We start from the raw sequence: 13,672 nt of genomic DNA, 5'->3' as shown, positions 1-13,672 counted from the left end.
CATGCTCTGTGACCCATCTGTCCATGATGGTGACATTTCTGATAGCTATAATATCAGCCAGAAGAGTCTGCGAACTGAGAGAGCTTATTGTGGCCCCACCATATACTACCTTCTACAAAGGAAAGGTCTCTCTATGCCTCCACCCCAGATTCATACCCAAGGTAGTTTATGAGTCAGGTCATCCACTTATCTGTATTTTTTTCCTAAATCACATGCCTTTGAAGAGAAGATTGCATGCTCTGGATCTCCGGAGGGCTTTAGCCTTTTATCTGCAAAGAACAAAGGAGGTTAGAAAGATATCTAAACTATATTTGTTTCCATAGCAAAGTGATCAAAAACTCAACCTATATTGGGCAGAGACTTACAACCTGAGATCTATTTTGAATTATCCTTTGTTACCAACTGGCTGGTATTCCCCTTCCGTCTCCTCTCCCCCAAAGGGAGCCCCAAAGGCTCATTCCACCAGGGGACAAGCTACTTCAGCTGCATCTCTGAGAGACATACTCATACTAGAGATATGGCAACCATTTGGAGCTCTTTGCATACCTTTGTGAGACATTATGCCCTGGAACAGTCCTTGACTGCAGATATGGCTATGGGGACAGCAGTACTACAGTCAGCTATCATTTCTGCATTCTCACACCCACCACCTGTTTGACTACTGCTAGTTAATCTCCCACGTGTAGAATACACAAAGAGACCATCACGCATAGAAGAAATAGCCGTTACTTACCTGTAACTGGAGGTTCTTTTGAGATGCATGGTCCCAATCTGTATTCCACTACCCACCCACCCGCGAATTCATTACTCTGTCGTAAGAATAGGAAACTGGAGAGATGACAGCCCACACTGCACATTATGCCCTCAGTTGGGAGCACAAGGAGAGGTACGGAGCATATGCAGGCCAACGGACATTGCTTCCAAGAAATTCTACACTCAGACCCATTGTGCGCATGTGTACCCCACGTATGGAATACACATCTCAAAGAACTTTCAGTTACAGGTAAGTAACCTCCATTTCTGTGCATGGAACCTATAGAACAGAACCCACAACACAGTAAGATCACAGTAGAGGGAAGGTTTGGAGAAAATACCCGGTTGCCCTGCCATGCCTTCCCTACCTATCCTGCATGTCGCCATTTGTTTTGTTTCTATTCAGAAATTCTTGATTAACAGCTCTAGTTCCACTTCCTTCTCTGAATGCCTTTCTATTTCACAGGAAGCAATTCTGGCTGCTAAATTCACTGAAGTTAATGCTGTCAATAAACAGAGGCTGCAGAACCTGGAATTTGCCCAGAATCTCCTGAGGCAGGTAACTGATAAATAGCAGGAACTGATTTAGCTAGAGATGAAGCTAGGAGCTTGACCTTCCAAAATATGCCCGGTGCCTCTTCTTAAAATCACAGCTGCTGGGTGACTTAGGATTGTCACATTTTCTGCACCACAGTGAAGGATTTTGGAGGCTTATGCATACATTAAAGTAGATTAACTTTATGCTAAGCAATTTTATTCTACAAGAATATTTCATAAAGCAGAATTGCACATAGTTGTACCTAGAAATAGTTCTAGCTAATGTGTCCTGGAAATCACCACCCAGAAGGAACCTAATTTAAAGCCCACCCATCAAGAACAATCTAGCCCACCCAATGACTTCATCATACTCCTGATTTAGGGTGAGGGAGTGTTATTTAAGTCTTAAGATGCACTAGTTGAATGGTTTTCAACTTTTTTCATATGAGCACCACCTACAGATCCCCTTCCCACATATACTACTCCATGGAAGATATGTCTGGCTGAGAAGGAAGGGGTGGTCATGACCCCGTGGTTAAGAACCCATGCACTAGTTCGACGGAGGGCTATGTAGTTGCTAATATGCAATATTCAATCATTTCCAATGGACCTCTCCATTAGTTTGAAGTTATCCCACAGTAGTTTTACCATTATAGATACTGAAGATAGGTACACCAAATAGTAATTGCTAATGAGAAAGGTTGTCCTTACCATGCACTCTTTATTCCACTGACAGCAGCCAGAGGTACAAGTGATGCAGGAGTCTGTCCAGACTAGCAAGTCCGAGAGGCCGCAGGAGGAAGTCTGGAAAATAATGAAAGAACTGGATGACGAGAGTCAACGTCGACAGCAGCTAGAGGGGGAGATCAAAACCATCCAGAACGACATCCTCCATCTACAGAAACAGAAGCCCCAGGAAACTGTGCTGAAGAAGGAACTGCTGAAGAAAGTGCCTGACCCTCAGCTGGATGAGAGCTGCCACAAAATGCAGCAGAGCCTGGCAGAAGAGCAACGCAAGAACCAGGTGCTACAGGATGAGCTGGAGGCCCTAAATCTGAAACTGCGAGCCCTAGAGCATGAGAGGAGGGAAGGGGGCCAGGAGTATATCGTTAAGGAGGTCCTGCGTATTGAGCAGGACAAGGCACAAGCGGATGAAATCCTGAAATTGAAAGAAGAGCTGGAGGACCTCAAGAGGCAGGAAGGAGCAAGAGAAAATGAGGTCACCCTCCTGCGTCACCAAATCACCGTGCTGTCTGATGAGAAGAACAAAGAGCAGGAGAAGGTTACTGAGAAGGAGGTGGTGAAACTGCAGAATGACCCTCAGCTGGAGGCGGAATTCCGGATGGTGCAGGAGAACAAGGAAAGGGAGAGCACCCTGAGGCAGAAGCAAGAGGAGGAGCTCAGCTACCTGCAGGACAAGATGAAACGGCTAGAGAAGGAGCGGGCCATTGCAGAGGGCAAGATCACAGTCAAGGAGGTGCTGAAGGTGGAGAAAGACCTGGCAACAGAGAGGGAAGTAAACGAGCTCCGACGCCAGTATGAAGACGAGAAGTCCAAGGGCCGTTCTAACGAGAGGGAGAAGGCTGAGCTACTCAGAAAGATCCAGGTCCTGGAGGAGGAGAACGCTAAGGTGGTTGTCCAAGAAAAAGTACGTGAGATAGTGCGCCCAGATCCCAAGGCTGAAAATGAAGTAGCCAACCTTCGTCTGGAGCTGGTGGAGCAGGAGAGGAGATACCGAGGTGGGGAAGAGCAGCTGAAGAGCTGCCAGAATGAGCTGGCTTACCTGAGGAACAGAAGCGGCCAGGTGGAGGTGAAAGAAATTATCAAAGAGGTCATTAAGTACAAGACTGATCCCGAGACCGAGAAGGAATTGCAGAGACTCCGGGAAGAAATTGTAGACAGGACCCGAGCGATTGAGAGAGCTGATCTGGAGATCTACCAGCTGAAGCAAGAAATTAAGACCTTGAAAGACACCAAACCTCAAGTGCAGATGAAGGAAGTCGTCCAAGAGATACTACAGTACCGGGAAGACCCCAAGACCAGGGAGGAAGTGGAGTCCCTGAGAGCTCAGCTAGCAGAGGAACAAAAGAAGCACATTGACTTGGAGAGGGAGAGGCTGCTCCAGGAGGAGAAGATCAGACAGAAAGAGGAGGAACTCTCACAAGTGAAAGAGAAAGTGGTCCAGCAGGAAGTGGTGAAGTTTGAGCAAGATCCTGCCTTGAAAGCAGAGATCAACTCCTTCTCTCAGAGCATTGAGAGTGAGCTGAAGCAGATAGACTCCCTGCGAGAAGAGCTGCGCAAGCTGCAACGGAGGAGATCTGAGTTGGAGCGCCAGCTGGAGGAGCTCGAGAAAGAGAGGCATGCCCGCAGAGAGGCCGAACTTGAGGTGCAGAGGCTGAAGGTCAGGCTGAACGAGCTGGAACAGCAGGAGCGGGAGACAATGGAGAGAGTAACCGTGAAACAGAAGGTGATCCTCCAGCAAGACCCGCAGCAAGAGAAAGAACACTCTCTCCTCAAGCTGGAGCTGGAGGAAGAGAAGCACCGAAGGCAAGTCCTGCAGGCTGAGCTGGAAGCCCTGAGGAAGAAGCTCCTCACGTTGGAGAAGATGGAGGTCAAGGAGAAAGTAGTCTTTTCAGAGAGAATCCAAGTGGATAAAGGGGACACCGAATATGAGATTCAAAAACTGAAGAGCAACCTGGAGGAGGAGAGTCGGCGTAAGAGGGAGCTGGATGCAGATGTCAACCGCCTCGAGGCCAAACTATCTGAGGTGGAGTTCAACAATTCCAAATCCTCCAAGGAGCTAGATTTCTTGAGGGAGGAAAACCACAAGCTCCACCTAGAAAAGCAGAATCTTTTGCTGGAAACAAGGAGGCTACAGTCTGAGATTGAGCTCACAGCAACTGAAGCTCGGGATTTACGGAACATTACCCAGATTGACAGCGGGGTGAATCTGGATGCCAGATTCCAGGCCTTGGAGAGAGAGCTGGAAGATCTCAAGAAGTTATCCAGAGAAAAAGATGCAGAGATTGAGCAACTTCAGAACCGCCTCAAGACAGTGGCCATCAAGAGAGAACAGAGAGAGAACCACTTGCGGCGCTCCATTGTGGTCATAGACCCCGACACCGGCAAGGAGATGTCGCCAGAGGAAGCTCACAAACTTGGCCTCATCGAATGGAGCTTGTTTGTCAAGCTGAAGAGCCAGGAATGCGACTGGGAAGAGATCTCAATAAAGGGGCCTACTGGGGAGTCCTCCGTGATCCTCGACAGGAAGTCTGGCCAAGAATTCTCCATTGAGGATGCCTTAAAGAGCGGAAAGTTAACCATGGCTCAGTACGATCGTTACCTGAACAAGGAGATGTCCATCCAGGAGCTGGCGGTATTGGTGTCTGGAAAGAAGTAGTTACAATGTTCCCTCCACTCTACATTGAAACTTTTCTTTACAGCAGCTTGCTCAGAGCTGCACCACTTGTTACAATTCCAGATTGCTGCAAATCCTTTATGTCTTCCGAAATGCTATAGCCTTTGCACAGTCCAACATGAGTCTGCCATGAAGTCATGCTGCTTGCTGCATCCATTGCATAAGAGCACTGCCATGCCAGACGTGGAAAATGCATTTGTCAACATTACATTAACCTTTCTTCCCCACTACAATTTTACCTAGGTACTCACGCCAACAGAAAATGAACAAAATCATCTTCTGAAGTTGTTTATTAACATGTGCTCTCAAATTTAGCAACTGAAAAGAGGCTGCACATTCCTTTTTTGTTTTTGTCAAGTATGCACTTCTCTCTAGAGGATACTGCAAAGCTGTATAAAGAGCCCCTGGAAAGAGACAAAAGGTCAAGACGACCCAGATCAGCAAAGGGAGCCTCGTAAGCCACCCACTTGTATGAAAATCTAGAGAGACACTTTCATTATATACAGTTGAATGAATGATGGTATCTTCATCTGAGAAAGGCAGCTAAGTGCACAAAAAATGAAATTTACATTTTCATTCATAGTCATGATACTCGCATCTAATCAAAGCTGATTCAGACATACTTCTATCACCGCAGTGCCTCTAATGCCAAAGGAGAGGGGGAACAAAAAGAATTGTAATTTGATACAGTAATTCCTAGATTAAAAGAAGGTATTTTCATATGACATCACCAGAAATATGTAAAGAGATGTCAATATTATGTAGTAAAACATGCTACTGTAACCTAATGCAGAGGTGCCTTCTGAAGTCATGCTTACCTCATGGTTAAAAGCCACTCATACTGATATTTTACTGACTAAAGTTACATTCAGCTATATGTATCATTTATTTGTGTAAGGGAATGGGAAATATGGGGAAATTCTATTTATAGTACAAAATAAAAATGCGGTGGTTTAAATCACTTTATTTTTCCTTTTTAAATTGATGCCTGCCTTTTGATCTAATGCCTTAAAGGAACGGAACCCAAATTTCAGAGGCAACCTTTCACCCAACATTTACATTTATTTTTTAATATAAAAGAAATGTGCATGTTAATGTTGTACCTACATCTTTGGAAAAAAACCAAATTGCTTGTTGGTCAAGTTTACCAGCAAGAAAGGCCTGCAGCTGATCATTAGCATGTTGTCCTGACCCTTGCAGCTACTGGAAAAGGCAAATTACAGGCCGATTTTGCTTTCGGGTTAGAGCTTTGGAATTTCTGCCTTACCATGCAGCTCTGCTATGAAAAAAGGATACTAAAGAGAGCACCTGTGGGGCTCCATGTTTACTGCATCATGGATTTCCTGATCCCATGTGTTCAGTTTACAAATGGAAGAGCTTTTCCTGCAATCTCAGTTTAGGAGCTGAAAGGCAAGCTAAGTTTTTTCCCACCTCACATATCCTCCTGGGTAGTACAGGTTCTGCAGGCCAAATGCTGCTTTTAGTGATACCCACAGGGATGTGATCTTAATGTCCTGAGTGCCACTTGTACAATCCCATTGCCGTTAAGAAACTTACACAGGTGTAACTGATTGGAACCTGGTACACAGCTCTGCTCACTTTCCTGGAGCTCTGCTGACTCTACTCTGCAGGACTAAGAACACTAAAAATTTATTTTACACCCAACCCTGCTCCCACTGAAGTCAATAAGAGAGTTTTGACAGTGACAGGAGCTAGATTGGGCCTTAGGTCACCGTTATTAAGCTAAAAGGATGGTCCCTCCCAGCAGATGTAACACACACAGGAATAGGTCTGTTGAGTAAGAAGATGTCATTCTACTACAATGGCAATTTAAGAGTTACAGACATATTTTAAAAGGACTTGGTCATTTATAAAGCATCAGCCAAAATGCATACTAATAATTAGTCACCAATGAGTGGTTAGAGGCAGCAATACAGTCACGAAGATGATCTTCCAGTCACATTACCTTGGAAGTGAAGAGACTGAAAAGAGCATTTTGGAAACTTTGAAACAATTTATTCAGTTCCTCTGTACAAGATCGACAGTTTTCACACCACCCCCATCATTGTCCTCGAGACAGTCCCAACACTCACAACAAAAATAAAGTAAATCGCAGCTCTTACACACAACAGAAACTGCCGTACTAAGTAAGTGCCGGTGGGAGGCTCGCCTCCCACCGTAAAGAAAACAGCTAACGTTGCCTAGTCAAGACAGAGATCCCAGATGCTCTGCTCCCCAGGGCTTGTGATCTCATTCCGTATTTCTGCCTTGCCACGGCGGTTTAATTCATTCACTCGTTCATTACAGCATGTAAAGAAAAAAAAAATCCCACAGAATTTCCACCGAATAAACATTTCCCTGAGGCAAAGGCTTCGCTAAATTCCTAAAACAAGGGCATTCCGCTTCAGCTGCGACACGCGAATGTGCATCCCAGCAGAAACATCAAAGTGAAAGCAAAGAGAGGGAGTGGAACCAGTACCTTGGTTTGCTCATTAAGGGCAGAGACCCTGCCAGGTGTTTCAATGCCCTTTCAGCTGCCACTGGCTTCAGTGGAAGTTGAAGGGGCTTGGTACCTTTCAGGATTAGGTCCTAAATGGGAACCATGCGACATCCACTGCTCAGAGTCCATCGATAACTACTGTACTCTATCTTAGTAATGCAAATTCTGTCTTTGGCTCTTTTGCTACAACTTAGAAATATTTTATATTTTTGTAAACAAATTTGAATTCTGAGCTGCATTTTTAAAGAAAAATATGAACAGTGAAGTGATCTTGAGAAGTCCTTTATCAGTTCCACTTCCAAACGTGTGTCTTGGGTCTTACTAAAAACAGAGAAAATAGAGCTACTATTGGCTGGCCTACTTGATTTCAGTATCCTTCCCAAAGCACAGGAAGGAATTCTGCAAGCTTTCACTTGAAATACCAATGACTATGAAGTCCAGATAAATTAGACCTGGTTAAAAGCTGACCTGAAAGAAGGGAGATCACAACACCACAACAAGTCAATGGGGTTTACGATCTGAAAACCGCAGACTGCCCCCTCAATCTATGCAGGCATATCAAAGGGGACATGCAGACAGACTGAAATCAGCTTACAGGGCTAAAGCTAAAAATATACACTCAGATCCTAGTAGATCCCCATTGCTGCAGCTCTGATAAGTAAATGATTTTAGTGCAGAAGTCATCAAAGGGAGCAATATTCACTGGATTATCAGTGACTTTTGTTAATCTAGATCACCAGAGAGATCATTATTGAAGACCCTAGTAAAGAATGGCTTTCGGGGAGGGTCTGGAACCCACTTGCACAAACTCAGATAAGAACTGGTGCTCTTGCTGGATTTGGTACTGGATTTAAAGTAACCAAGTCACCATTTAAGTTCAGACAGTGCAGCTTTTGATGTGCAACCATAAAAAGCTCTATTAAATAAAAACAGAATACATTTTAAATATATAGTGATTAAAAAAAGAACTGAGGCGCACACACAAAAAAGGGCCGTAATGGATGTTATTAGTCCATTCTTGCTCCACCATAAAAGGCACTGGAATTATGTCTTCCTATACATGTGACATGCTGAGAAGTGTTCCAATCGATCCAATGCATTCAAAGGTAATGATAAAACTGAGCACAAAAAAAAAAAAAAAATCCCTTGAGAGGAAATACAAACGTAGAATCATTTCAGTGTCCGTGAGTGCATCTAGAAATGTCTCTCTAAGAGTCTTCAGTCTCCTCCAGAGGGGAATATCAGGCGATTCATGATAGTCACCATAAAGGAAGTGCTAAGTCCTCCAACTAACTTGAGCACTGCTTTATAGTACAATTGAAAAATTAGAACAGAGTCAATGTCTTCGAAAAGCACTAGCAGTGCTTGAGTTATCCAAGTAAATCCAAAGCAGGAATAAGCACCTTTCGTGTACTCTCCTGGGGAACCAAGGAGGTAACTGAACTCAGAGGTACTTGGCAGATTTAGACACAGGTGGGGGGAAATCCACCAAGGCGCTTGACTTTTTGAAAGAAAGACGCCCCACCAGTGTTTCCCCACAAGTTCTAGCACTTGCCAGTGAGGACCGGCAGCAGTGAAACAGTGCCGTAAGTGCTTCTCTCACCAGGGTGTGGCGCAAGGTGGCTTGCTTCCTGCAGAGCTCCTCTCTGGATGCCACTGACCAAAAGTGCCAATGAGCTCTTCACTCAACTCAGTTTCTCCAGCTGATGTCAGGAAAAGAAAACAAAGAGCAGGTGGAAAGCGGGCCATCTGCATCCAGTCTTCACGGCTGACTCCTCTTGGTTTGTCCTGGGCTTGCATTAGCTTCCCTTCTTGCAGATGTCACAATTTTCGCTGCTGCACATTGGACCCTTTGCCATGAAGCTGAGACGCATCTGAAAAGAGAATGAAAAAAAAAAAGGAAGAGGTTTCAGTGTCAGCACTAGGATTCTGTGCACAGCTGGGAGGCACCAAGATACCATTGCATGTAAAAGCTATTGCGTCACCAAGGATTCAGACTAGAAGATACTGGGGAAAGATAGAGATTTTCAAGGACATGTGGTAACTGGGAGTGGTCTTCACTGTGCTTGTATATTACATGGTCTCTGGAAGCAGATTTCTTCTATGGACTTCCAGCATAAGCATCACCAAGGGCCATAGATGCAGGTAGCTAGGAGGAGGGAGCTATTGGCCAGCTAATCTAGCAAGCTATTCTCTCATTAGTCCAAACTAGCCATGGATAAGGGCACTTGCTAACAAATACATGATTTTACTGATTACCCAGACAACCAGGAAATTGTAGTTACTGAGAGTTCAAATAGGACCCAAAGAAACTCACTGCACCACCAGTAGTAGGGGAGAAGAACAGTAGAAGGAAGTAGATCAAGGAAAAGGGGCATCGCAGAGGAGAAGTGACAAGAGAGCCAGAGAACTGAAGAAAGCAGAAAGTTTCCAATCGCAATTTCATTAGCATCAAACAATAACAGGTGAATTGGTGTATTTGAAATGCATAGCTTGGCAGAAGTGGTATTGGGCATGGGGGACTAACAGTTTACCCTGTACTAGCCACTCCAAGACAAAGGGGGTTTTGCTGGTTCTAGAGCGGACTCATGACACAGATTCTTTCAAAACAAGAGACAAGTAAAGCTGGAACCACCACTGGGAGAGAAATACATGTGCATTTCCACCAACAAGCAAATTGATGACAGCATGGCAAACACACACTGTGTGCCACTTGCTCAGATGCTTTTGGACAGCTGTTAGTTACACATACTTTAATTTAAGATACCATCAATTCCCAGCACTGGCAGAGACATCCCAACACACTGCAGGCTATACAGTTTTCAGATGACTACATCTGCATTACCCTGAAACACAATCTTAGGTGGTGTTCCCCTCCAACAGAAAGGAGATTTATTTCCGTAGTCAGTCATAGTTTATTCCACCACACAGATTCATAGATTTTAAGGCCTGAAGGAACCCTTATGATCATCTAGTCTGACCTCCTGCATAACACAGGTAATAGAATTTTACCGAAAGATTTCTGCATCAAGACCATAACTTCTGGTTGAGCTAGAGAGTATATGTTTATTTAAAGACGCCCTAGGTAAATTGTTCCAGTGGTTAACTCCTCACAGTTAAAACGTGTGCCCCCACTGCTAGTCTGAAAGTGTGTAGTTTCAGCTTCTGGCCATTGGATCTCATTAGGCCTCTCTGTTAAAGAGCTACCTACCATCAGAAATCTTCTCCTCACGTAGGTACTTGTAAGACCATGATCAAGTCACCAATTTTCCTCCAATAGAGAGGAGATTTCTTCTTAGCAACACAGAATACATTTTGTAAGACCTGCTTAATTAAAAAACAATGCTCCCTAGAGGATGTCGTTTTATCATCACGACATAAAGCAAAAGGTTTTTGTCTCCTCCATTATCTACATCACAGATACAGCTTACTGATTTCACCCACCTAGTCACTGCAGATGGGCCCTGTTCTCTGCTCCTCCATGTCTATTACTCTATTGCGTATTGACTGGAGAGAAACGGTATCTCAGCCAGGACTTGGGTGATGGAGTGGGGAAGAGGATTGATGTGGGTTCTCATGAATGCACAGTGCCCATATCCTTTGCTCAGCAGAGGAACACATTCCTTGATGATAGATCACACAATACTAAGCTATGTTACAAGGCTAGATTAACTAGAGGGTCACCCACCCGCAGTGGCCTTGCCACACCAAAAATAAGTTGCCTCACTCACCCCCATACGTGGCACGTTGCTCAAGCATGAAACACAGCAGCAGGAAGTACTGTACTTCAGGACTGAATTGCATTAATAGAGCTACGTGGTGCATTGTCCAAGATTAAGAAAGCAGGAACAGCCATCCATCAGGACTGAGCTGCACTTGCAGTGTTGCCTGGGGAAGTTTGCACAGCACTCTACACTTGGATCTTGATTTTATGAACACCAACTGTATTTCCTGTTCCCCCCGCTCCCAGACCCATAAAATGCTACTGCCTTTACGTGGCTTTGCCATGTGCCACACAAGTCACAGCAGCTATTGTTCTAATTAGAAACTGACAGAAAAGGAAACAACAAGGAGTCTGGTGGCACCTTAAAGACTAACAGTTTTATTTGGGTATAAGCTTTTGTGGATAAAAAAACCACTTCCTCAGATGCACATGCATCTGTTAGTTTTAAGGTGCCACCGGACTCCTCCTCATTTTTGTGGATACAGACTAATACAGCTACCCCTCTGATATTTGACACCATGCAAGAGAAGGAAAGTCACCTGCTTCTCACAGATCTCCCATGGTCTGTGCTGGTTCTAAAGGTATCCAGCTGGGGTCACAATGAATGTACTCACAAAAAGGTCATGTGACCAACACTAGCTAAAGTGGTGGCTGAAGGAGAGGCAGCTAACTAGCATGTTATTATGCATGGGAGCAGTATTTTCTCCTGGAGATAGCTCAACGTCCTTTATCTAGGTAACTGGTGACAATTTTCTATGCAACTAGCACATTTAATCCTAGACAGTACTGGCAGATTATGCAAAACCACATAAACCTCTTCACCCTGGCAGCATGGCCCTTTACCATGCACCAAGAACAGAACCAAACCACTTGAGACGCTCAGAGATCCCAAAATGCATCTGGGGGGAGGGTTCTGTCTTTCTGGAATGGAAGCTTTCTACCATCTAGTCAGCAAACACAAAGGATATTAAGGACCCTAAACCTCATGTGCTGGTGAAATGAAGCATCAGCAGAGACTACACCAGTAAAGACAACATTGAAGGCGGTGGAGCTTTCACCCCAAGATGAGGCATCCATCAAGGCAGAAGATGACTCACAAGGCACAAGACAAACATGACTATCTGACAAGTTACCTGGCAAACTCTGCGGTAAATGGGTGGACAGGGCAGAGTGTGGGAGTGGTGCTGCATGGTGCGGGCTGGAGTGCAAGCCAGCCAGAAGACCTAGAGAGAAAAACAAAGAAAGGAAGGGGGTGGGGGGGGAAAAAGAACAAATGCACATTGAGGACGGAAACAAGCAGAGGAGCTGCAGCAGTTAGAGCCTGTAGCTTCGCCTCCAGTACTAGTTCTGCTGAACAATGGAAGACAGGGATGGCTGGGACTTCTGGGGTAGCTATCGGTACATGCCTGAGGGCCTCCAAAACCACTGGCTTAAGACGCAAACGCATGAACTACAAGCACAAAGCAACAACATGAGAGATGGGCTCATATGCAACCGTCTAACAAAGTACAGTCCTGGTGGCCTTGCAATTCTACAGCACAGGCATGAGAAACACACACAGGGGAAAGCACTCACTGTGGCTGAGGCCATGGTGGAAAGTTCCAGGGGCAGGTCCCGTGACAATTGCATCCTTGGATACTCCTGCTTTGGGGGAGGAGTCTGAGCTGAAGGAGATGACGTGAAGAGGGAAGGAATGGATGGGAGAGATAATCCCCAGCGGGGTGGAGCTCAGGGCACCCGGCAGCTTTGGACTGCTGGACTTGTAGGATGGAGACAGTACACTTAAGGGAGGAGAGCTGGTTAGCAGCACAGCTCCACTAGTTCCTTTCTGGGAATGAAACAGCAAAAGTTAGTCAAAATGGAAACACAATGGCACCTCATCAGCCTTCCCACTGGATGAGGAGAGCTCTGACCTCCTCCTCCCACATGCCCAAAGCCTCCTCCCCCATACACCTGCCTGCCAGATACCAGAAGACCCAGCTCCATAATGCAAACAATCCAATGTCCAAATTGTTCTGTTTCCGGGAACAGAACCACCACCACACTGGCACAGACCAGTGGTCCATCTAGTCTGGAAACCTGTCTGCAGCCGTGAATGGCTCCTTCAGAAGAAGGTGTAACACTTCCATGATGGGTTGTTATGCATGAACATTGCCACATGGGAAGTTTCTTACTAACCCTTGGCTTGAGCCCTTATGCTTCAGAACATATTTCCCAATAAACTTGTATCCTTATCCTACCAGTGTAACTGAAAATATTCTTCAGTCACATGCCTACTTCTACCTCTCTAAGCTCTTGGTCTGAGTAACATGCACGGCATAGATCTCTACAGCTTGATTAGAAACGGCAAACACACAAATTGTTCAGTCCATTTAAAATGTGCTCCCTTTCAATTGTGTGGTGACCCTCTCTCAGCCCATCCCCTTCTTGTGTTATGAAAAAAGAGTAGATATGAATGGCTGACTTGACAGTCAATTGTTATATGAAGGCATCTAGAATTGATAAGCTTTCTTCTGGGGGTGAAAACTGCGGGGTTCATTGCATTAAATGAAAGTAGTAAATATGAGAAGTAGCTCCAGGCTTATTTAGTGAGATCCTACAGTGGGTTTATTTTGCACAGTCCCTGAATTTTCAGTATGCCGCAGAATTCTGCACAAAACAGGCTGAACTGGATTCTGGAAGTGGTCAAGGAGAAGCAGGAGGTTGTGGTAGCTGGGTAGGAGACAACTAGAGGATTTTA

At 45.0% G+C, this 13,672-nt stretch overlaps 2 protein-coding genes across 2 annotated transcripts in view; one reads left to right on the top strand and one right to left on the bottom strand.

Moving 5' to 3' along the window:
* The window catches only part of PPL (periplakin), a 54,533-nt gene extending 48,864 nt beyond the window's left edge, over positions 1-5,669 (top strand). The window contains exons 21-22 of the mRNA XM_054042894.1: positions 1,220-1,312; positions 2,027-5,669. Of these exons, the coding sequence (XP_053898869.1) occupies positions 1,220-1,312; positions 2,027-4,690 (2,757 nt within the window). The 3' untranslated portion in view covers positions 4,691-5,669. The remainder of the gene's footprint in view (positions 1-1,219; positions 1,313-2,026) is intronic.
* Positions 5,670-8,195: 2,526 nt separating this feature from the next.
* Positions 8,196-13,672, bottom strand: part of UBN1 (ubinuclein 1) — a 34,337-nt gene continuing 28,860 nt past the window's right edge. Inside the window, exons 16-18 of the mRNA XM_054042895.1 lie at positions 12,508-12,760; positions 12,066-12,155; positions 8,196-9,082 (exon numbers count right to left, since the gene is read on the bottom strand). Coding sequence (XP_053898870.1) covers positions 9,030-9,082; positions 12,066-12,155; positions 12,508-12,760 — 396 coding nt within the window. The 3' untranslated portion in view covers positions 8,196-9,029. The remainder of the gene's footprint in view (positions 9,083-12,065; positions 12,156-12,507; positions 12,761-13,672) is intronic.

This window comes from Malaclemys terrapin, chromosome 10 (genome assembly GCF_027887155.1).
Source record: "Malaclemys terrapin pileata isolate rMalTer1 chromosome 10, rMalTer1.hap1, whole genome shotgun sequence".
Taxonomy (NCBI): domain Eukaryota; kingdom Metazoa; phylum Chordata; order Testudines; family Emydidae; genus Malaclemys; species Malaclemys terrapin.
This window is presented reverse-complemented; position numbering and strand designations above follow the sequence as displayed.